Source organism: Aphelocoma coerulescens, chromosome 10, assembly GCF_041296385.1.
Source record: "Aphelocoma coerulescens isolate FSJ_1873_10779 chromosome 10, UR_Acoe_1.0, whole genome shotgun sequence".
In the NCBI taxonomy this organism is placed as follows: Eukaryota; Metazoa; Chordata; class Aves; order Passeriformes; family Corvidae; genus Aphelocoma; species Aphelocoma coerulescens.
In genome coordinates, this window is record NC_091024.1 from 3804200 (window position 1) to 3827267 (window position 23068).

Here is a 23068-nt window from a genome sequence, read left to right on the forward strand (position 1 = left end):
ATACTTGCTACTTGCTGCATTTGAAATCATGACCATTAGAAGACTAAAAATGCTTTTTAATGAGATCAGTCACAAGAAGGACACCTGGTGCTTAAAATATTTAAAGAAAATGCAGAGCCTTTAATAGGGCATCATACATTTTTAAATTCCAAAACTCTAGACAATGTCTTGCCTTTGAATTACAGATGTTCCTAAGTGCTGTCCATTTTTTATCCTTTTTTTTGTTCATTGAATGCTGTTCTGTAATCACCTGGATCATTTTGAAGTTGCTTAATGAAATTTCTTTGCTGGACGTGGAAGATGGGTGACAAAGTTGTAGTGTTGAAACTATCCTGATTAGAGCAGGCACCCTGTTCTGAATTAGCAGTTTCTATTTTCATTTCATGTCTGACTGGCTCAGCTGTGTCTTTTAACATTTCAGCAATTCTGGTTCATTCAGAGGATTTATTTCATTCTTTCCAGCAGCAGGGCCTGTGTTTATCTTTTCTCACCTCAGTAAGAGCCCTTTCTCCTTCACCATATCAGTTCTCCAGCATTACTGTACACATTGTACAGAAGAACAAAAATGAGTCATTTAACTAATGACCATTAGTCTTAACAGTTGTCAGTGAACAGATGCCTGCAGTGCCTGTCATGTGAGCTTTTAATTGCTCTGGGGTTTGCTGCTAAAGCAGAGTAATCTAAGTAGTGGCTTATTAGTGAGTGTACATGTGAAATGCTGTCAGTTAATGCTGGCAAATGAGTTGTGACCAGGAAGGGAACAATCTTCAGATTAATGGTATGTCCTCTTACACAGTTGCATTATTTGCTTTTTGTTCAGTTATTGAACCTTTGTCTAGTTAGTGTTTAATTTTAATGCTGGATAGTGTGTCTGGCTCAGTGCAACACACAGTTAAAATTTTGCCCTGCTTGAGATGCTTTCACTGGCAAGAGAGAACGATGAAATACACTTGAACGACCACCCTTTCTCCCCTGCAGAAAGTGAGAGGAAACTGAAAAATGGATGGATGATAAATATCAAGACTGGCATCACTGGACTGGGGGAATAGTTAGGCTGAGGGTTAAAGGTAGCTGAATTAGAGTGCTTGGAGAGTGAGTCGTGGTGTTTGAACGGTGGATCTCAGTCTGGGAAACCATTTCAGCAGAAGCACCTCAGGTGGGAATGATGGTACTGGAAGTTACTGTCAATAATCTCAAAGTGGCAGATGAATGATAAGACAAAAATAATTTCTTAGGGAAAAATGGATTACTGTGAAGTAGCATGCTTTGCCTCATTGTTGGTGTATCAGAATTCCTGATGCCAGTAAAGCACAAAAAGCTTAAAACCTCTGGAATATTTGCAGAAATGCATTTGAGAGTTGGAGACTGCGTGCCATGAACAGTTTCTTTCGGGAATTTCTCTTTAAAGTCGTGCTGAAACAGGTGTGCACACGTGGAGGGCGCTTGGCTGAAAGGCATTCACCTCATGTGCCTTATTAATAACCTTAAACCAACATTCCTACAGCAGAACCGTGACCATTTAACTGCTTCCTTATTGTGAAAATGTGCCTGACCAACTCAATGTGCAAGGCTGCTCAGTCCATAAACCCAGCAAAGGGACTTATTGCAGTGGAGAAAGAAGAGTAGACAAAGAACTGGGTTAATATCACTAAAATTATCAGAAGTAGTGGAAAACTAACAGTGGAAAAATCACGTTTTCCTCACCATGTGTTAAATGCATTCGTGTGCTGAGCTGTTGGAAATCCTGAGTGAGCCTGGGAGTGAACATCTGGCTGGGGCATTTCTCTACAGTCTGGTTTCTTCCAGGTGAGAGAGGTTTTGTCAGATAGAGGTAACAGGGAGGAGAACTATTTTGATTATTTACACTCTTATTCAGGGTGGTCTGTCTTCTGAAAGTAGAATTTGGGGATATACCCCCCCTGCCCAGCCCCTCTTTAAAGAAATGTTGACAAGATGGTAGCAGGCACTCTCAGTGCTCAGCTGAGCAAGGTGAGTGAAGAGCAGTGTTAGCCTAAGCTCTCCTGTGGTCCTTACAGGCCTATTTGGTCATTGAGAATCTTTCTGATTGTAGATACTGATTATCAGAAGCTTTCTATCTTCCTGATCTGTCCAAGTTGCTTAGTTGCATGCCCTTTGGGTTCTCCTACTTGAGTCTGGGCTATTTTATCTTCAAAAGAGTTGTGCCAAAGATGTACTTTCCTGCTGAGAAATTATTTGAGTGCTTGGTGGCTGAGACTTTGCCTGTTTCCAGGTCAATTTCTATGAGGAGAATTTGTGGTCATTTACAGTAGCAGAGCAATTCCATCCATTTCTTCTACCTGTTTAGTTCATGACAAACACCACACTGCTGCTGATGACAAATATTGTATAAACAGTGTGCAATGAAGAAAAATTACTAGTGCTAGGGCAGCCTTTTTGGGGGATGACTCTTTGCCAATTTTTCCCTGCCACCTGAACCAGAAGCAGATGTACAGAGATTGAGGGCAGGGAGAAAACTCCCTGTTATCAGCAATGAAAGGCATGGCAGTGCCCTGCCATATATGATAGAGTCACTGTTCAGGTCTCCTCACGTGACAAAATCTTTGGTTTTCATTGCACTCCTGAACAACTTTAATATCAAAATCTCCAGCACTTAGCTCTGAAGTGTATAGTGGTTTAGGATTCTTTTTTTTCCCCCCTAAGTGCCGTGGTTTTAATACCATTCCATCACCCCACACATTTCCCTTCTTTGTGTTTTCATTATGCAACAGGAATTCTCTTAAAAATCTGGATCTGCCACTAGTTCTAGCAGGTGTTTGGCTTCTGAGTGCCAGAGTTTTTTTCTTCACGCAGCTTATGGATGAGAATTTCACTGCCCTTAGGCACAATTTCAACTGAAGTATATGAAAAGCATGTTACTGTGTCAGTTCAAATTATATCACTATTAAAGAAAAAACTCAAAAGGAAATTAAATATAAATAATCATACTAACATAACATAACATTAATAACATTAAGGTTATAATTTAAATTAAAAAGAATTGGGAAAATATGAGTCAGAAGTCCCAGACTCTCCTGAGAGCAGCCATTGTAAATGAGGATATTGACAACTTTGAGTCACACAATGTCTTGATGAATAGTACTATAACACTGGAGACTATAAGAACTAAGTGTATGTTTTAGTTCTGTATAATATATTGTGTGGGAGCTAAGTATTGTGTGAAGTCTTGTATCCTACTTTCCCTCATCCATATCCATCTGATGGTGGCTAACACTCTTTTGAGGTACCCCACAGTGCCCTGGGTCCCATTTTGCTCAAATATAAATATACAAATTGCTACCACCTGTGTTGCCTTCCTTGGGGTGTTTAGACCTGCACGTAGAGAAGCTGGTCATATGGAATGGAGGGTGGTTTTCCTTAAATCCTGGGTCCTGCTGTCACACCAGTGTGGGCATGTCACTGTGGCCAGATGAGAGCAAAGAGGCATTTTACATGTACTGTGAATTGTTAACAAAATGGTGCTGTCATGTCTCAGCTGCCCAGAATTTTTTCTTTATGCTAGTTTTTAGGAGGAATTTTTTTAGCTGCAACTTTTGGTTACCTGAGAGCACTCACACCTTTCTTGTAACCTTTCTTCAGCAGAATTATAGTTATCCAGTCTGGAGACTGGGAAAGGGGATGAGAAGGAAGTAATTTATTAGAAAAGGGAGATGTTGGTCTTGCAAGCCAACTGGGTGCTGTTTATCTCACCAGGAAAGGACTAGGCTGCTACAGCCTCTTTTTCTTCTCATAAGGCCTCTATTCATCAATTTTTGGTGGTGTTATTGGGTAATCCTAAGGTCTATGTTAATGCATGGCCTGCCAGAGCTAGGGGGTGTCTTGGCCCTTCATGGTGGAGGCTTCTTCCAGCCACTAAAGGAATGACCCTGTGTCCTTCCTCATTTCATTTTGCTCTTTCCTTTGCTCCTTAAGCAGTGTGAGTCTTCATTCAGTGCACGTGTTGATTTGTTGGGCTTTACAATCCAGCTGCCTCTGACAGTGATCCTACATAGCCTTAAACTCTGCCTCTTTCTTGCCTTTTGTAAAGAAATCTGCAGTTCCTCAACGATTATGCTTCCAGTCTCCTCCAGTATGTAACTGGACCTGCAATCGTGGTCCTAGACAAGCAGGATTGTCTGTTTCCTGCAAAGGAGTGCAGTTGTCAGCAGCTTGTCACTTCAACAACAACAACAGCAAAAAAAATCCTTCACCACGTGGTGTTCATGATAAAGGACACTAACAAAATGTCCTGGATTTTGCTGCATGGAGTTAGTTTTCCACCTGGTAGCTGGTATAGTGCTGTATTTTGGATTTAGGATGAGAATGATGGTGTTTTGGTTGTTGCTGAGCAGTGCTTTCACTAAGCTGAGGATTTCCATCTTACACTGTCCAGGAGGCTGGGGGTGCACAAGAAGCTGGGAGGGGGCACAGCCAGGACAGGTGACTCCAAGTGGCCAGTGGGAGGGATGTCCCATCCTGTATGGGATCACACTGGGCAACCAAACTGTGGGAAGTTGGCCAGGGGTGTGTGGCTGATGCTCAGGGACTGGCTGGGTGTCAGTGGGCAAATCCAGAGCATTTGCACTAGGCATCTCTTGTTTTATACATTCTTTTATCATCACTGTTTTTCTTATTTTATTTTCCTTTTTTTTTTTTTTTTTTTTTTCCCCTATTAAACTGTCTTTATCTCAGGCCAAGAGTTTTACCTTTTTCCTGATTCTTTCCCCCATCCCTCCATGTGAGGGATGAGTGGGGGAATGTCTGTGTGGTGTTTAGCTGGGTGTTAGGTTAAACTGCAACACAAAACTTTAAAAAAGTATTATAGATTATCCTGGTTTCTTTGCTAAGGATGCCCATAGTACTCTTGTATCATACTTTTTTCTGTGGTGATTATGAGAATCCTTAGAAACTGTCAATGAATAAAAGATAGAATTCCATGAGCATATGCTCCAATAATACTGAAAGGACTTTATTTATGACAAGAATTTTACCAATTTTTAGGTTACTATGTGAGGAATAAAAAGAAGGTTTTGTCTGGAATAGTGGAACATACAGTGAAAGAAGTGATGAAAAAAAATCTTTTTAGACTTCAGTCACCTATGTCTGTCTTGCAAGATTTTAAAAAGAGGTTTAAATTAGGTATTTTCTCAGAGGTATTTTCTGTCTCATTTCCAGCTATTCCTTCCTTTTACTGTTTTCTCACAGAGAAGAGTTGATAAAGGGGATTCAATCTTAAAAAGGAGTGAAAACATCCCCCAACCACTCCTATGCCCCCAAAGCACAAGCTTTGGGGAACATGCAGGTAGAAGCTTCCCTCAGCAGAATATATTGTTTTATCTACATGCTATAAAATCGCTTTTATGTTGGATCTAAACATGGCTGTGCCCCTTCTCCATTCCCCAGGGCTAAGCTAAAGACTTGGAGAAGTAATTGGGTATTGTATTATTTTGAGAGCAGGATCTGATCCACAGTCACTAACTTTCTGACAATGATTGGAAGTGAACTGCTCTGGGGTTATCTTGTCTGGGTGCTGAATTTTTCCCCTTGGCTCTTATTTGTATGAAACTAGAGAGAACTGAGTAAGCAGCATTACTCACAGACTTAACAGTAGGTGTTGTATTGCAAGGGATGTCATCCTGCTGCAGATGGATTTGGGCCCTGGTTCTGTAAGGATGGCACTGGGAGCTTTGCCACTGATACCACTGGGAGGAGCTTCAGTCTGCTAGTGCTGCTCGTTTTAGAGCAAATTTTAGGTCAAGTCTGCCTAACACAGAGTTTAGAAGAGGCTTCACTGGAAGAAGGAAAACTTCAGGGTTCATATTTCTTTTATTAAGCTGGGTTTTGAAAGTAAATGAAGTTTTGGCTAAATACTGCTGCAGCCTTTCAGTGAAATGTTTAATCTTTTAGCCAGACAATAGCAAGAGAAAACATAAGTAACTGTTGATAAATATCCAAAAGCTTAATCACTAGTATAAATTTTAGAAGGTGCAGAAAAAGATTTCAAAATTTGTTGATCTCAGTCTGCAGCCCAAGCTATGCCAAAGAAAATGTATTTACATTTAATCAAGAAAAATGGTGGAAGAAATGTCCTTTTGAAAAGACTGAAAGATAGGATCTGAATTAAAAAACTAAGTGATCTCCATTATTTTTCCTGTTTCAGTGTTGGCTTAAAGTTGTACAAACCAACAGCCTGAAGAAAAGTTTAGGCTGAGCACTTTTGTTCTGGTGACGTGATCTTAAGCACATTCCAGTCACTGGAATGACTCCTAGTGCTAGAATGGGTGCAGGATGGTTTGAGCAGCAGAGATGATGTAGGCAGTTGCTTTCTAGCAGCTGTGAATATGATTAAAGTTACAGCTTAGATTCAGTTTTCAGTGATAGACATTTGAAACAATAGCTGAACTCTCAGTTTCTAAGTTGCTTGCTGGCAGCATTTTACTGTTCTGGAAAAAGGTGGCTTCTCCAAAATGTTTAAGAATTGTCTTTTGCTTATCTTTGTATGTATCTTCAACTTAGAGGCACATTTTTCCAAGCTTGTTTTGTTTCTTCATGTTCAAACAGGCCTAGAATGAGAGATGAGAGGAAAAAAATCATTAAATCTGGGCTTAAATCAGACATGTCTTAAGTCTGCTTTTAACTAATACAGAGCATGCAACATGGAAGAACAACCCTTGAGTCTCCCACTCTAATTCTGTCCCCGGCACAGCTTTTGACTCAGTCTTTCAGATTGTCTCAGCTGTGACTTCCCTGATGAATTCTGACAGCCAAGTTCTTTTCAGAGTTATTCTATGAAGAAGTGCTTGACTTCAGTTCAGCCAAGTCCTCTTTCATTTTTCTAGGAGAAATGACATTTATATTTTAATTCTGATTTGAAATGCTGGCCTCTTAGTTTAATATTAATAATTAAATAATTGGCCTAGTCTGCAGAAATGCTAAGCTGCTGGCAGCTTCTGTGGAAACTCGGTTCACTTGCAGGGTCTTTAAATGTTTCAGAGTGTCTAGCATTAGGAAGCTGTTTTTGTAGATCTTGGCCATGACAAAAGCTAATCTGACTCTTACTAGATATTTCTTCATCACAATTGCTTGCTCTGGAGACATCTGAAGTTCTGAACTGTTGATGTGACATTGTTTATCTGCAAATACACTTTCTCATGTTGTGATGAAGCTGGAGTGCTGTGCTCTATCTAATATTTTTGTGTTGCAGTTCTTGAAAATCCATTAAACTAAACTGCTACTTAGCTGCTGTATTACTTCCCTGGGGCGTAAATCAAATGCTGCAGCAGCTTAGGAGACAGATATTTAACTTGAATTAAATGGGAATACACACATTTTGGTATATGATTGGACTTGCTGTGCATGTTAATCTGGCAAACATGTATTTACAAGTCATTAAGAATGCAGATAGTTTTTCTCTTCTTGGTTTTCCCATCTTTTTTCCCCTAAAACAACAATTTTGGAAATGAATGCTGCCCATTTTCTGCTTCCAACAAGAACTAATAAAAGAGCCACAAAACAATGGAAAGCAAACTGCCTTTGCTGTATTTGTCTTTATAGAATTTACTTTGGGCAGGGTAGTGCAGTTGTGCATAACTGTAAAGCTTTAGTTGATTGGACCTTTTATCTTTTGTCTGTGTTTCTTTTTAAAAGGAAGATATTGAGGCAGGTTCAGGAAGAACATGGTATTTGTCATTTTCAGCGTTTGAAATAAATAATTTTGATGCTTTCATCTGCATTACTCCAGTTTGCTCTCATTATGCTCCCAAGTTTAGCAGGGACATAGGCTTAGTTAGAGAATGACTGATTTAAGTCTAGATAATGTTTATGTGTCTTAAGTGTACATAACAGCAGAGTTCTTACTTTTCTCTCTATGTGCCTCTTGGTGCAAAGTAACTCTAAAATTAAAAAGTCCTCTGTACCTGAAATAGTAATGTTTTACTTCTAATTAAGTTCAAGTCATTTCTTTGAGATATTAAATCTCTGTTTTCTCACCTTCTTGACCTTCACAGCTCAGATTTAGTAGAAATCTCTCTTTCTAAAGCTGCTGCTGTCTATATATAAATATGGAACAATTACTTTCAAGTCTCCTGGTGGCTATGATTAAGTAGAATAGTAGCATGCTATAATGAGGTTTGGTTGAGCTTTGTCTTTGCCTTAGTATCAAATTATCTCCAGGAACTGTAGACTAAACGAGATTTTTTAATTTATCTGAAATTACAATAGCAGTTTAAGTCCTTGGATGAAATTGTTGCTCTCGAGCTTGGAAGGAATGACTCATGATTAATATTTATAATTTTTAGTAATAGGAAAACTCTACAGTTTAGTGATTGCCCTGATTTGGTAATTGTGGGTGAGCTGGATGGCAATAGTTAACGTGAATCCTGGGCATCAAGGGAAAAAAAAGAGCAGTTAAGGTGGTTTCAGAGTGTGTCCCTGGGATTCCTTTTGGGTCAAATGCAACCAGAAGTTGTGCCCCAGCAGCACCTACTGTGCTCAGTCACTGGGAGATGCTCAGCTCTGTGTGGGCATTCAGACCTTCTCAGCTGTGCTACTTGCTAATGGCAGTATTGGCTGGGAAGCACTCACTGACCATTCCTCTTACTCTCAATAATCAAATCAAATCCTCAAATCCAACAGCTCAGGCAGATGCTTCTAGTCAGTGTTATATGGAGAAATGCAACTGGGCAGCAGTAAAAACAACATGCAGCTCTTGGTGGAAGGAGATCTAAAAACCAGAGGCTTGGACAGGCAATACTTTGTGTCTTCTGCAGTTGAAAGTGGAAGAGTAATGTGGTCTTTCAGCACTCAGGTAGGGAGTGGTGAGTGAGGAAGCAATCACAGCCCGAGATCAAAGCTGTGCCTCCAGCACAAGGCTTGAATAAAACCAGTGCCATTTCCCACTTCCCACTTATGCTGATAGTTCTCCTTGATCACATAGGCAGAAAGATGTAGCACGGAAGACTTTGGTTTTTTTTCAGTTTCTGACTAATAAGTTACATGTCCTGATCAGCTAGAAAGATTTTCAAGCACTGATCTGTTTCCAGTTTTTGTATTTTCATTTTTGTCAGTAGGTAATATATACTTTCTTGGTACAGGATATATTCATTTCAATGAATTTTATGTGATTAGTATTATATCTGCTTTGGGTATGTTATCACCTTCTACCGTCTTCATATGCTTAAGATCATAAAAAGCTGGTTTAAAATGCCTTTTCTAAATCTTAAGTGTACTTGTAACTCGACACATTTAATTTAAAGCTATTGAGATTAAACTGGCCATTAAACAGACCTAAAACACTAGCAATGAAAGGTAATTGTTTTCTGAAACTTGCACTTACAGTCCTTGCTTTAAATCATGAATTTATATCAGATTAGCTAAGTCATTCAGAGATGATCTCAAATATACTGTAAGTCCACAGGCTGTTGAAATTTGAATTATGTTTAAGCCAAAGTGCCCATAGAAATATAAAAAGCCTCATAAGAAGCATTGGTAGATTCCTCAGTGGGGAATAAAATGGACTAAGTAGAAACATTTTATTTTGTGTTCAGTACAATGTATGAATGAAAGTGCATTGGGAGAATGCAGCTTACTTGAAGGTATCTGGATCTAGAGGGTAAAAATGTTTTTCTGCTACTTTGGTAAGTGAATAAAAAAGAGTTCTTTGAACATTTGAAGATTTGATTTTTAAAAAATTCTCAGTTTGGGTTGTTTATCAGATGTAATTCCTTGGTTTCAACATTGGTTGCCATGACAGCTCATAGTGTGTTCTTAGTGTTTTTTTTTTTTTTTTTTTTTTTTTTTTTTTTTTTTAATTATTTTTTTTATTTTTATTTTTAATGAATTGCTTTGCTACATTCTTCCTTACTTGAATTATACTAGACAGGTAGCAGTACCTATTGCTGCAGCTGACAGATCAGTTTCCATTGTAACCTCCTGTGTAACCTTATAAAATATCTGCCTTTTGCACTGAATTTTTCCATGCTTGGAAGCCAGATGTTGCTTGCTTGAATCTAGCAAGCATTCCTCTGCTTCTCGAGTGCCTAGCTGCTCATTAGCTTTTAACAACAAAATGGAATGTGTGTTAGAAGCCCCTAATTTTTCTTGTCATGTTTATCAAATTGGTATTTCAGCTTCAAATACTGGCATGTTTTATATTCAAAGCATAATACTGATTAATGTCCAAAGACTTTATATTTAAAATGTTTAACTCACAAAGATGAGACATAAAACTAAGTTTATTGCTACATATCCTACTGAAAAATTTGTTTGTGAGAAATTAGGCAACAATGTGATGTATACAATTAGCTAAGAAGTATGGTGGGGTAATTTTGATTCTCTTCTGCCTGTAATTTAGGCAGCTCTTCCAAAAATATTGTTACAAATCACTAGCACTTAACAGTGTTCTTTTCCAAAGTATTCTACAAATATAAACTAAACTTAGTAATACACCATTAATAGAGGTCAGTAGGTGCTGTAATTGTTTTACACCTGGTGAAATCGAGGTAGAAATGATAAGTACTTGAACCCAGGCCACCTGAGATTTCGAATGCATATCTCTTACCCATTAGTCCTGTGCTGAAATCATAGGATTACATCATTGCCATATTCCCTCACACAGGATCTATCGATAGCCCATTGAAACCAGTGGGGAAGGATGCCAGATTATGTCAGCCCGTTTCATGTCTGGGTTATGCTTCACATGTCAAGGCTTGCATCAGCTGCAGCCAGCTCGGATTCAGAGGGAAGCACAACTGTGGCCCTCTTTTGGTGGCCTTATGGGGAAACTGTCGTTATAAAATGTAGATTTGTTCTCTGCATTTTGTTACTTAATTATGCATAAATAAAATCAGTTGGCTAAAGTGTAGCAGTGAGAGCTCTGCTGCAATAAGCTTTAGAAATGTCACGATAACACGGTGTGAATGGGAATTGCTCAAAAAATCCTCTTTACAATCTTGTTCAGTCTTGCATGCTGAAATACGACCTTTACCCTAGTCTAGACATGTCCTTTGCAAGCTATTTCTAGTTTATATGAAGACTCCTTGATTTAAACCAAGTATGTTAATCTGATGCTGTCACGACTGATGGGGTTTGCAGTCTGAGAAGCTGACAGCTCACAACAGAGGAAGCAAAGGCACTGTAAGCCTCTCCAGACCATGCTGCAAATGACATGCCATCTGCTTTTTATGAGAGGAGTTGTGAGCTTCAGAAAGTGGACTTACTGCAAGAGAGAAAGTGCAGTAGGTCTTACTTTCCTTTTCCACCACAAGCTGGTTAAATTGTTGATTACTTTTGAAAACTCTAGTTAGCTGGCACCTATATGTGGTACAGTTCTAGGCAAGAGTCTAGAAACTGGGTGATGGCAACTGCCAGCTTTCATGTAAAATTGCAGTGTAAATGTCAAAATATACAGTTTAATTACACCCCTATTTATTAAGTTTATTCATTATTAAACATCCAGCAGCAATGTGTACATTTGAGGCCTTTTTTCCTTCCCTGAAAGATTCCAACCTTTTGGAAGGTAATGTTCATCTCCTTGCCCTGTCCTCACTGCCACAGCTGGACTAAATAGTCTGCATTCAGAAGATGATTGCTTATTTTCTCTAGTATGCAAACCAGTTGGCTTCTCAGAGCAGTGTGGAGTGAAGGAGGAATAAGGGCAGAAAAGTCTGTGCAGAACATTTGCTACGTATCTGAGGTTGCTTGAGACCTACAGTGCAGTGAGATGGTGTTGGCCCAGCGTGTGCTCGGCGTGTTGAGCAAATTTCAGGTGTGTTGTGATTGCTGACCAGGCACTGATCCTCTGAGGAAAAGCTGTTTCTCTAATCAGGACCCAGGTGTCAGACAGCCCAGCTGGAGGTACCAACTATGATTCTCACAGAATTAGTTCCCCTGCAGCTTGAAATGAGCCCTTCTTTTCTTTCCCAGCATGTTCTCAAGTGCTCTTCCCCAGTTCTGAATGGGATCCTGAACTAATATGGAGCTCTGCCTGTGCTCACTCCAGTCATTCCCACTCCCTTCCTATTTCCTCTTTGCAGTAGTATCTTCCTGCAAGATAGGAAGGTAATTCATAATGTCATGGCTTCATAGGTAACCCTGTTGGACTACATGAGCCCTCAAGATATCTTCTAAGCTGTGTTATTCTGTGATTCTGTCTTTGTTTCTTCCTGTAAAAATATATGTATTATGTTTACCCAAAGCCTGTTACCTGCTGTAGCCACTTCTCTGTGTATGAGGACAAAGGATGTCTTTGAGCACTGATGGTTGATAAGACAGAGATGGTCTCCTTTGGTTTAGTAGATTATTCTGCTATTGGGGTATCTTGTTTTGGTTTGGACCCCTGTAGGCCTTTAGTATGTCTTCATCAAAGCAAAATATCCACCCAGAAATACCATGCCTGAAAGCACAACATTTTTCTTTTTTTTCCTCCAGAAGTTCATGTCTAGATTTTATAATTATTTGCATAGTTTTTTAAAAAAATTACTTGTGCATGTAGGAGGTGTAACGTGACCTTTCTGAATTTCTTACAGACAAGAGCAGAGCAATCCCAAGGTGCATACTTCTTGCCTGAGTTTGCACTTTCTCCACAGGGGAGTTTTCTGGAGGACACCACGGGGGAACAGTTCCTCACGTACCGTTATGATGACCAGGTCAGTGTGCCATGTGTGAAAATTACAGAGATTGTCACATTCGTGGAACCCTGACATACAGATTGCTGTGAAACAGATTAAAGACACAGAGCATGTGTTGTCTTTTGAAGGCACATCAAATTCATAGCGAGCTGAATGATAACACGCCATGCAAAATCAAAATTAAGGCACTTGGTTGCATAAATAATAAGTAAAACCACTTTTGGAAGATACTAATAGGATGTAATGGAGACAAAAGCAGCAATATTTTAGTGATGTGTTAATAGATGTTTATAGTTACGTCTGCAAAATGCTTAGAATTAGAAGTGATTGTCCTTTCTGTGAATTGTTTGACTTAACCCTAATTTGCTTTATTTAATGGAAAAATCAGTGTTAGGCAGACCTTTCATTTTTCAGCACGTTGTATTAGTTAATGAAGTTTTTGCAAGGGAGGGTTGAGTGAATTATAAAGAAACAAATGGAAAGTGTAGTAATGGATGGAGCAGTATTTAGAAAGAAACAATTTTTTTTTTTTAAAGGTAAAAATCTTTAATGCTTTCTCCAGACCCATAGAAACATTGTTAAACATGGAATATAGATATAAATGTAAAGAAAGCAACATGAAAGAAATGCTGTTAATCTTGGCAAAAGATCTGAAGTAAACCTAGGAAATGTGTGGCGTGCTGTGGAAATTTACTCATAACACAATGTGTTCCAGGAGTCAGTTGAATTTCACATCAAAACTGTCTGAATTACATTCATAGACACTTAGAGTACGTTTCTTAATGTAAGAGGAGGGAATTTGTTAGGAAAAAGTCCCTGAAGAAGTGAGAGAAGAGCCAAAATTTCCCCGCATCACAAGGTATGGATCTGTCAGTGAAGGGTAGCTGTATTTTGAAAGATGGTCTCCTTGCAGGAACTACTTGAAGAAAATAATTTGCTCATCACTACTCCAAAAGAGAGAACTGAGGTGAGGTTATTTAAGCTTTAAACTGACAATCTTTTTAGACAGACAAAAGGAACCAGAAAAGATACAATAGAAAGCATGCTGAGCCACTGTGAACTGTTTGAATTTAGTTTAAATGTTTACAATAATTCATACTTTTGCTTCCCTAGAGGGTCTTGATTATCAACACAAAAGGTACTTGGATAAGACCTTCCTTGGACCAAACACCTGGGAAAGCAATAACTTATAGGACAGTAAAATGCAGCTGCAACTCAGGCTGCATTTAATGACAGTAGTTGAAAAACACTGTAAAGGCTGTACACTTTGATCAAAATAGTTTCCATTTAATGGAGCACATTTTAGAGAAGATGATAAATCAAATATAACAGAGGCTTAGTCTGAGTCTTTGACTAGACTGTTTGGACTATGTGAATAATATAGCTGATTAAAAAACAAACAAAATGAATCCCCTCGAAAAACCCTCAAATACCAGCATAGCTCTATACAGAAGCTGGTTCCAAGCTCAATTCCATTTGATGGAAAGAATTCCATTTGATGGAAAGTTTTCCATTAATTCCATTGAGATCTGAATTGGATCTAGGATATGGCCAGCTTCTCTTCTTTCATAAATGTGATTTAGTTCTGAAGCCTGCTCTTCCCAGGCACTTAGCAGTATGAAATTAAGTTTGAATTCCTGGAACTGAAAGTGGTGCTGAAACATCAAAATGTTGAAAGTAAAAGCAACTGTATTAGCAGTAGTTTCTTTTGAAAGAAAATTCAGTCTGTAAGCATTATTTATTAAAAGTTATGAATACATTGAATGCAGATGGGAGCTGATCTGTATCTTTAGCTTTACCTTCCTGCAAGTAAACCAGGATTTCTTTCGTGAATAGAAAGAATTTCCTTGATTTTCTAGGAAATTGATCATAAGTTTGTATAATATACAGTTATAATTATACTTTTGCTGAAATGTTAATACAAAACTCAATTGTATTGTGGTCAAACTGGGTCAGAAAACTAGATATTTTTCTTGTTTTCTGTGTTTCATTCAACTCTTTCTTTTGATGTTTACTGGTATGAATGGATGGAAGTCTTAAAACCAGAGGGTGAAAATCCTTCATTGGATAATTTCTTGAATTTTTTCAAACTGGGATGGATAGGTTTGATACATGATAAATGTGATAAGAATGCACAGGTGAATAAAAAGAGAGGAATGTATGTCCATTGAAAGTCCATTTTAACCTACCCATCACAGAAATGGAATCAGTACAGGAAGGTTGCCACATGAATAAAGAACGCAGTAGCATCTTCTCACACACCTTAATTCCTTAACTTAGTTGTAGCAATTCACTTTCTATCTTGACCTACTGTGAAGGGCTGCTGGCCTGTAGGAAATACATTTCTTCCTTTCCCCTAATCTCCAGAACTGTCCTGTGGGCAATCCTACAAAGTCTTGGTGTTCTGGTACATCCCAAATTACACTGGAAAATTGGAAAAGTGAAATAACTTTGTGCACTTGACTCCAGCAAAACAAGAGATCAGTCTGATCTGGTCTGCTCTGGAGATCATTCCTCCTTCTGTGTCCATGGCAGGGAACAGAATAGATAAAGGGGTGAGAGGTTCCTGGGGCTGTGGTATGGAGGTGCAGAAGAGGGTGGCTCACAACCTCTATTCTTTTGGCTAACCAATGTTGAGACACTTGCAGGAAAACCACCTACCCCTGTCTTCCCAAGTGTGTCCTTTTCCCCCTTGCACTGTTCCTTCTATCCAGGCCAGTAAAATTTCCAGGGATAGATGGATAATATTTTTATATAGCAGCATCATCATTGTCATGATCCAAGATTAGTTTCCTTACATCCTCCAAACACAGGAATGTTTCAAAGGGGTTTTCTTTGGCTGTTGTGTGTGATACTTTTCAAGCAGGGAGCCAGTTTAATCAGAATCATTCATTCCTTTGTTAGTAAGTAAGCTCAGTAAAATAGAACTCGCTGTTACTTAAATATTCAAAAGTATTTGCTATCTGAAATGACAAGCTTACAGCTCGAGATGAAAGATGAGTAAATATTAATAGGAACACATTGTACTCTGCTCTAGCCCAGCAGAATTACATATGGATTCATGTTGTACATGCAAGATAGTACATTTTGTTCTGGTTTAATCTGGCAGGACTGTGCTCTCATTTTTGTACAGGACTGCACTAACCTCTTTGCATATTTTGTTGCTGTATGTGTATTTAAGAATTACATGCAGCTGAAATTCTTTGGCTAGATATTTTGAAAATTCAGTGAATATTTTTTTTACTGCTTCTATGACTAGAGAAGAAAATATCTTTTAAGATCTGATTAAATACTGCCAGCCTGATGCACTGGGGTGACATCTGCATAGAGTGGACATTATAGTTTTGACACCTTTATTGCTGTATCTTCAGGGAAAAGCAGTGATTAAAAGCAAATACTTTTGAGGGATCCCAAAGGACAGAAATGTAGAAATGTTTAAACTAAACATTTTCTAAAGGCTCCTGTGTTGTTCATCACCAAGTGATGTCTTGTATCAGTGTGTTGCATCCTGCATTTCTGGAATTCTACTGAGTCAATGCAATTTAAAACTTGGTACCAAATAGATTTTGATGCATAGCCAAAGACTTCAACTGCTGCTAGAAATCTGAGAGTGAAAAAAAAAATATGCCCCTCTCCTACCATTCGTGAAAATAATTAAATAACAGAATAAATATAGGAAAATAAATGAAATTATGAAATAAATATGCAAGTAATAGCCCTTTCTCCAACTTTGAGATACATGTTGAACCTTGCCATATGGAATAGTTTCCTAGTTTTCTTTCTGATTTCTTTTGGCTTTTCACCTTTTAATCTACTACAAGGAATTTTTTTTCTTTTCCAAAATACTAGTAGTACTGGAAAGGTTTCTTGCAGAAATAAAATGTTCTTGTTTTCTGACACTTAAGGTATTGCTTCCAAGTATTAAAACCATTCCATATGACGGACCACCAAGAAGGACAGCAGTGAAAACTTGGTTGAGCTGAATGTGTTTGAAGTACATTTCCACTTTGATTGGCTGGCTGAAAGAGAGTTCTCTTGGGGGTGTGGGTAAAACAAAGGAAAGAAAAAAGAAAATAAGTTTATCTTTCAAGTGAGAAAATGTTTGCTTGACCAGTTAGCTTTCTAGTTGACCTTGCTGCTTCTAAATTTTATGGTGTTTACCAGTTTAAACTCCCAACAAGGATAGCCTGATTCTGGAATTAGATGTATGTCCCTAAGTAGCTCAGTCTTGGCAAAGAAATCTATTTCTAAATAAATATTAATGAAAATATGCACTATCAGACTTGTGAGTGTTTGGCTATGCAAGGTAAGGTAGAAACCAGTCAGTCTGTTTTCAACTAGATGTGCAAGTTGTAATGCACAGGCTGCAGCTGCTACAGTTCATTTAATCACTACTCTTTCTTTGGGTTTGCTAGAAAAAGCAACCTGCTATAAAGTGAAGACCAAAATCGAGGAAATAAATATTCTCATTTAAGCCTTGTCTTCCACAAATAGAAATAGTCTGTCTTGGCTTCTGCTTGTTCAGGGGGAAAAGGAGCACGGCATTTAAAGTATTAATTTTTAAAAAAAGGCAGTGGAACCCAGGGTCTGAATTACTTAAAAAATTAACATTGAAACAAACAGATGGAACCTATTGTTCCACCTTTTTATTTGTAGTCCGGCAGCAATAACTGTTTGTGTTTGCTCTGAAGGTTTTTTATATTACCCTGAGGAAACTCTTGGGTGGACAGAAGTTGTCTTAAGGGTCCTGCTGGGCTGACAGCCACTTTTCCACAATTTCCTTCATGTCATTCCCCGTTCCACCTGCTGCTGATTGCCATCCTCCATGCTCTGCCCCTGGAACGGTACCTGAGTCACAGCCTGGTTCTGGCTACCAGCTGCTTGCTGGCTCCTGCTCCCAGTCTGAGCCTTTTTATTCCATTGCCAGCCAGTTTGCATCTAAATCACCAGAGAAACGGAGCCACACATTTTCAGGCTTGCAGATGAATCATGTAAGGGACATTACTGCAAATTAACACATCAGTGAGGACAAGCTCTAACCCCGAGAAGGGAGGAAGATTTGTAGTCAGTGGTTCACTTGCTACCCAAGTACATAAAGCTCCAGTACTCTTGATTTGAGGAGCCTGAAACTTGTGTTATTCTCTGATGAGCCCTTTTTGTTGATAGCCAAAAAAAGCACCCAGAACTATTAAAAAGACTTAACATCTTGAATCTTAATGTCTAGCTCTTCATTTAGAGATTCTTTTTTTGAATAAGCAAACTGTTTTCAAGTGGCCACAAACTATTTCAGGCATTCTTCTATAATGGAAACATTCCACTATGGAACACTTGGTGGTTTCATTTGTGTATTCAGAGAATGAACCGATAAACTTAATTTTATCCAAGCACCAGAAGTGCAGCTGCTAATACGTGGCTGTGGGAATTTCAGCACTGTGTTAGAAATACTGCTCCTCTGCTCTGTAGAGGACTGACTTTGAAGCCTGTTGATGTTAGAGTAACACTGATTTCAGTGACTTGAATCCTCCAAGTCATTACATCCTCTTGGCTGGGTCATCTTGTGTAAGGAAGAAATTACTAGGTCAGGTTTGTGGTACTCCATACTAATCCTACAGATGTTCGTAACAAGTTTTAAATCACAGTTAAGGAGTTTACAGATGTGTGTTTGTAAGGCTGAAGATAAAACAAGCATTGTTTGGTGTTTCTCTGAAAATTTAACTGAAGGTGATGTTAGGTGCTCCCTAATATTTTTAATTCTATTCCTTTTTTTCCCCCAATATATACCTTTATTTTCTTGTTTGCAGGTTTAATTTTGGCCTCTTTATATTTAAGGGTATGTTCTTTGGTTGGGTTTTTTTTGGGTAAGGGAATTAGCTCCATAATCAAGCAAAATGTGTTTCTGATTTGGAGTGGAAGGGAGGAAAAGGAGGCAAGGATTAAGAGAAAATGAAAACCACTTACAATTTCAGGCAAAACTACTCTTGCAGAGACTGGTACTGCATAAGTCAGGCATGATCCTATTCAAACAATACTTTTGTTTAGGCTAATTTCTGGCTGGCAGTGTGTGAGTAGCATATGCACGAGTAATTATATCATTACTTGTGTGTGATAGGTTGCTTAGTGAACTGAAAACTGTTTTTAAATACTTTTGTTTGTTGGCAAACTGAATGGGGAACTGGCACTTTTTAAAGCACCAACTACCATTTTAAGCTCAGGGTTTTGTTGTTCAGAGAAAATAGTGGACCTGCTGCATGCAGTCCACGTTTCTCTGTGCACTGAGAATTACAGATTTTCTTGTTTTCTATTACAGCCTTAGTCCCAACCCTGCCAAACGTCTCTGCGTGTAAATCATGCTCACAGAAGCCAGTAGGTCCTCACCTTGTGCAGTACAACAGCCTTCACAGGGAATCTGTAATAATGCAGTTGCTGCAGAAAACACATTTTATATCATTTCAATTTGGATCAAATACGTTCTACGAGGCTGTAATCCTATTCCACCAAATTCTGTGGTGAAACTCACTGGCCTGGGTCCTTAGTCCTTCTGTGGCTGTGATGACCTCAGCAGCTGGTAGAGGATTCCTGGGTAGCAGAAGTGACCCCTCATTTGCAAGGTCATCCCCAAGAATGATTTCTCAAGGGAGAAAAGAGAATGGACCTAAACTTTCAGTTGTTTCTCTTATTCTTGCTCCCCTGGGTGCTGGACAGATATTGAGGCTGCTCCAGTGGATGATAAAAGGCTATGCAGGGGATATTGATCTTCTTCCTTTTTTGTTAGATGTATCTTTGGGGACACAAATTCATGTTTATTCAGTTTGAGGTTGAGCTATATATAAAAAAACCCCCACTTTAATACAAAGTGCCTTGCTTTTCTAGCATCTCTACCATGCACATTTTTCATAAAAGACTGAATTTTTTCAACTCACATTCAGTATTTCATGTTCTAGTGTTTGCAAGTCCAGGTTTTCCCAAATACATTTTTCAGTTTCTAGCAATAGGTTTAAAGTATTTTTTTTTTAACCTTTCATTCTCCAAGGAACAGACAGAAGGATGTGTATTTGGGCAAATATTCTACTGTAAAGTCTTTAACTCCATTCTGCTACACTGGGTTAGTAACAAGACACCTGATGAAAGGAATTAACATTACACAGACTAGGTGGTCATTTGACATTCTTTAGAGGAGACCAATGATTGAATCATGAGAGATTGATACAATGCAATGTGAATTTCCCACTGACCTCCTCATGCCCCCAGTGAACCTCCAGAAGTTGGCACATGTTCTTATCCAAGAATTTTGACATTGATAAAGGCTTAGGTTCAGCCTTCTAAATTAAGACTGAAAGGTCTGGAGGTAACAGAAATAATCCTGTGCTTACACAGCTCTGACGTAGTGCTGCTATCATCTATCAATAAGAGTTCATTGAGATACAGTGGAGGAGTGCTTCTAAATCAAAAAGATATATTTCAAGTACTGTGGGAAATGAGGTGCTTGGAACTGGAAAGTCATTCTTCAGATACACATGGGTGAGAGGATGTCTTAGGCTGATAAAGCCTAATGGTGCATTAATCACTTTGCTCACACAGCACAAACATTTTGAAACGATGTCTTCTCACTGGTCTTAGTCAAGGAGAGAGCAGATTGTGTTTAGTTTTTTGATAATTCAGCTAAATTTATTGAACTTCTTGAGCTGTTTAAGCTCCTGTTGAATCTTGCACAAATGAGAAGATAAAATTGTATTGCAGAATTTTTCATGAAGGATGAATGTGATCAATTTGTTGGGTTTTTTTTTCTTTCTGTGTTGTTTCTGCCACAGATAACATTTAAAGACCATTAAAAGCTTCTCCCTTTTAACATAGAAAGCCTTAGTGAAAAAAAAAAAAAAAAAAAGAAGTTTCAGCTTATACTGTCCCTAGAATAATGATTAGCAAAACTGCTTGCTTGATAAAATGGTTCATCCTGTGTGTTTCTGAAAGAATTACATTGTTTTGCAAGGCAGTGGGTAATTTAAATGGAATTTATATTGTTGAGCATGTGGACAATATCCCTCACATCCCTAACAGTCAGGCCCATCCAGCATGGGAAAATTATTTATTGGAGAGACTGGATGTCACACTGACCCTTTTAGTAGAGATGCACTTGAACCTAAATTTCTTCCAATTTGCATGCCACTACTGTGGAAGATGAAGTGAAAAATCTTCTTTTAAAAATCTGCATATTTTGGCTTTGTTTCTAGAAATAGTTAAAATGGTTCTTGATGTCATCAACACTTGCATAATGAACCAGCCTTGAGACAACTAAAGAACAATCTCTTTACAACTTCCAACAGTTATTTAGCTCTGTACTGTTTCAAAATAATTGTCAGTATTGCCAGTTAAACCTAATTTATTTCTACTAACTATTTAGACTTCAAAAGCTTTTTGCTTACGAGGAAGGAAATTACAAGCATTAATTATCAATTTTGGCAGTAACAGCAAAAATGGTAAATGTAGGTTCATTGAGAGGATCACTGCTGACAAATGTACTTTTCATTTTTAGAGCTTAGAATGTGTTACAGGTTGTGGTACTGCAGGATCTGAGGCATTTTAATCCTCCTAATGTGAAACATCCTGGGCTGTGTGTGTCAGGTGCAGGTGTAGCTTCCAGCCAGCACTGATGCTGAGCCTTGCCTTGGAGGCTTAGGGGTACAGAGGGTGTCTATGGTTTTCAGAAACAGAACTGGGAGACCTTGTAGTAAAAAAGAAAAGTATATGGAATTTGTTACTAATTTTTTCATGTTCTGGAAGCTCTGATTTCCCCCCCCCCCCCCCCCCCTTTCTTCTTTTTTCTATAAAGCAGTTTCTTCCTTTTCTGCTTGAACCATAACCTATTGCTATTTTCTAATCCCTTTAAACCATTACCCCCAAGAAAACACTGAAACTTTGGGTGCAGCTTCCAGCATGCAGGATGTCCTGTGAATGTCCATAGAATTTTTTGCATGTCTGAAATGGTTTACAGAAGTAAATGCTTGCACGTGATTTGAGGCAATAGTTGAAGGTGCTCAGTGCTTGGTTGAGTGTTTAGCATGGTCTTTGGTAAAGCTGTATTTGAACATTAGCTTTAAGTACTTTAATGTACTTGTCACAAATTTCAGGTTCCACGTTTTGTGGAATTACTGGCAAATCAAACATTCCTTTTTATTCTCTGTGGTTTCCCCCCCCACTTTCCTATAGACAGGCAACTGTTATGGTCTGGAAGGAAAGGCAGTCAGACCTCTGAGAACTGGAAACAATCTGGACTTTTTAAAATACTCTTTAAGACTATAAAACCTGACCTCTTTCCACTTGAGCCTACGTGATCTAGCTTTATAAAATTATCTCATTGGTAGTAAATTTTTTTGTTTGTTTGTGTTATCATGCTTTAAGATATTTTTGTGCTTTGATGGTATAAGCCTTTATTCCTTTAACATTTTTATGTTGTGTAAGAGAAAAAGGACTTTTAAAATGGCACCAAACCTTTAACTGATTTACAGGTTCATGAAGCAGACTAGAGTATTTGCACATGGGTGAGAAAAATTAGTGCTAATAGGCTGCTGTATGATGTGGGATGTTTTTGTAGTTTTTAAAATAGCCCTTGGGAGATGGTTGCAATTGTAAATACAAGATATGTTCTCCTTTACCTGATTATTTAGGCTTCGGTCCAAAAATCATAGTAATTTCAAAAGACTTTGGATCAGCCCTTCATTTTTTAATGCAAGAGGAGATTTGCCATTGATTTCAGCCAGATTGCATTCAGGTACCCCAAAAGAAATACTGCAGACTCTTTTGTCAGAGAACTACTGGAAAATGGGATAGATGCTGCAAAGCATCACTGCAGCCTCAGTATTCTGCAAACAGACAAGTTCAGTGGGATTTGTTTGTTGCTTTCAAATCTGGTGTCCAAATGATGTGTGAAGAGTGAACTTTGTTAATTTGATCCAGCTACTGGATTTGGTGAGGATCACAGAATTTTCTGTGATTTGTACAAGCAAACCTATGAATGCTGCACTGAATCCTGTGTTCAAAGTATTTGAGCTGTTTCAGTAATTATGTTGTACTCAAATCACCAAAAAAAAAGCTGACAAAATGTGGTTTACTACTCCGTTCTCATGCACAGTCTTTGCTAAAAATACACATATTTGCTCATATGTGTGGCATATAGGTCCTTGATCTTGCTTTGTCTGAGTAATATCGTTGTATAAGGTATAAATCTGAAGAAACCAGCTCACATAATGTCTCATGACATCTACACAACATATGGCAAAATAACTTTTTTTACTGTTTGTAAAAAAAAAAAGACTCAGAATGCATCAGTTTTACTTAAAAGAAATATAGTGCATTGGCTTGAATGTTTTTTGATATTATTAATAAATGACATAAAATATGTTCAAATATCAGACTATAAACCATGAAAT

General features: G+C 38.3%; 1 protein-coding gene across 8 annotated transcripts in view; it reads left to right on the forward strand.

Annotated features, from left to right (window-relative positions):
• ADAMTSL3 (ADAMTS like 3) overlaps nucleotides 1-23068 on the forward strand; it is a 180353-nt gene that overhangs the window by 23277 nt on the left and 134008 nt on the right. For 6 of the 8 annotated variants that reach the window (XM_069025491.1, XM_069025493.1, XM_069025492.1 and 3 more), the window contains 2 exons: nucleotides 12543-12662; nucleotides 13558-13611. In XM_069025491.1, coding sequence (XP_068881592.1) covers nucleotides 12543-12662; nucleotides 13558-13611 — 174 coding nt within the window. The remainder of the gene's footprint in view (nucleotides 1-12542; nucleotides 12663-13557; nucleotides 13612-23068) is intronic. The other 2 variants (XM_069025495.1, XM_069025497.1) reach the window with 1 other exon arrangement.